A 1,453-nucleotide genomic window follows, 5' to 3' on the forward strand; every position below is an offset into this window, starting at 1 on the left:
AGAACAGTACCAACCTACTTAGTGAGGCCAAGGCCATGCTTTCACCTTGATGATGTCATGCTCAGGTAGACAGGTAGCTGATCAGCGGCAGCTCGTGGCTGGGACGTGTGTCTGCCTTCATTAGCCACTGGCAGGGCGCTTATCAGGACGCTGATTGCCACCAAGCCCATTTTCAGGCAGTCCTTCCCCAACCACTGCAGATTCAATCACTTTCCTCTGACTTTCCTCTGTGTCTCTCAGTCTGTCTGCTCCTGACACCTGTTCTCAGAGCCATGGTTCATKTTGTTCGTATTGTTKGTTCTGGATAAACGTTCCCAGAACAATATGAACCATATTCTGACTGCACATTCGAGGCTGACTCATCAAAGGCTTATGAAGGGATTTTTACAGACATCCCATCATTTCAAAGTAGCTTWTTGTGGCATTGAAATTAACTTCAGTGTCATTTCCTCATTTTGCTAAATGAACAGAAATGCTGCAGATACAGCAAGTCAGGAACTTCCAGTCAGGTGTTTAATCAGAAGAGTGAGGTCTCCTGGAACCAGAACTTTACTGGACCCAAAACGTCTGGACAAGCACCTAACAGTGTGCAGCATAACCTGGATCATGTCCATCCTGGGACAGGAGCTGCCAGCCTGGTGGATGGTGTTGTTTACTGTCCAATCAGGAAAACACTGAAAACCTGTTATGTCTTCATAACTGAAGCACGTCCAATATCAGTCTGAATACCTTTTGAAGAACAATGTTAGAACCTTTCAGCTACATTTGTGGTGTGCCTCMAGGCTCCATGTTTAGCTTCCATATGTTTCTGAATTTAATTACATATGCAGTGGWAAGAGTTTTTCAGTGTGAGAAATCAATATTCCAAAATTTAAATTAAAACGGATACAAAACAATGCAAGATGAAAACRTTTATGAAKAAATATATCAGACAGAGTAACTAACAAAAACKATCTTTGTTCAGGAATTACCTCGGTCCAGCAGTGGGGGTGCTGGCAGATTTGGTTGACCAGTCACTAGTTGACCTGTCGGTGTCGGTTGGTGTCATCGCATTCAGCTCCAGACTGACCTGGGATCTGCTGCTAACGCCTGAAAGTACCAGCAAGCAGGAGACACATGAGAACCAGACAGCTCAGGGTTCACCTGATGGGTTTCATTAGAACCCTGTCCMAAGGACTGGACGGATGGACAGATGGATGGTCACAACTCCCCCTTCAACTTGTTGCCCTCCGCTTTTTCCCTGATACAGCGACCTGGTTGATGCGACCGGCCACGTCGCTCACCTGGCCGGTCTGTGCTGGGACCCCCATCCGCCATCACCCCCTGTGGCTGCAGGCTCAGGAACCCGTCCACCCATGTATCATGTTATGGGTTTGTCTTTTCTTGGGAGGGGCTGTACTTATGCAAATGTCATTGTCCTTCTGTACAATGACAATAAAGACTGACTGACTGA

At 46.6% G+C, this 1,453-nt stretch overlaps 1 protein-coding gene across 2 annotated transcripts in view; it reads right to left on the bottom strand.

The window, feature by feature from the left end:
• Nucleotides 1-14: 14 nt before the first annotated feature.
• LOC103460665 (zinc finger CCCH domain-containing protein 13-like) overlaps nucleotides 15-1,453 on the bottom strand; it is an 18,345-nt gene continuing 16,906 nt past the window's right edge. For both annotated transcript variants that reach the window (XM_008402939.2, XM_008402941.2), the window contains exon 3: nucleotides 15-1,089. In XM_008402939.2, coding sequence (XP_008401161.1) covers nucleotides 968-1,089 — 122 coding nt within the window. In that variant the 3' untranslated portion in view covers nucleotides 15-967. The remainder of the gene's footprint in view (nucleotides 1,090-1,453) is intronic.

Source organism: Poecilia reticulata, unplaced genomic scaffold (assembly GCF_000633615.1).
Source record: "Poecilia reticulata strain Guanapo unplaced genomic scaffold, Guppy_female_1.0+MT scaffold_273, whole genome shotgun sequence".
Lineage (NCBI taxonomy): Eukaryota > Metazoa > Chordata > Actinopteri > Cyprinodontiformes > Poeciliidae > Poecilia > Poecilia reticulata.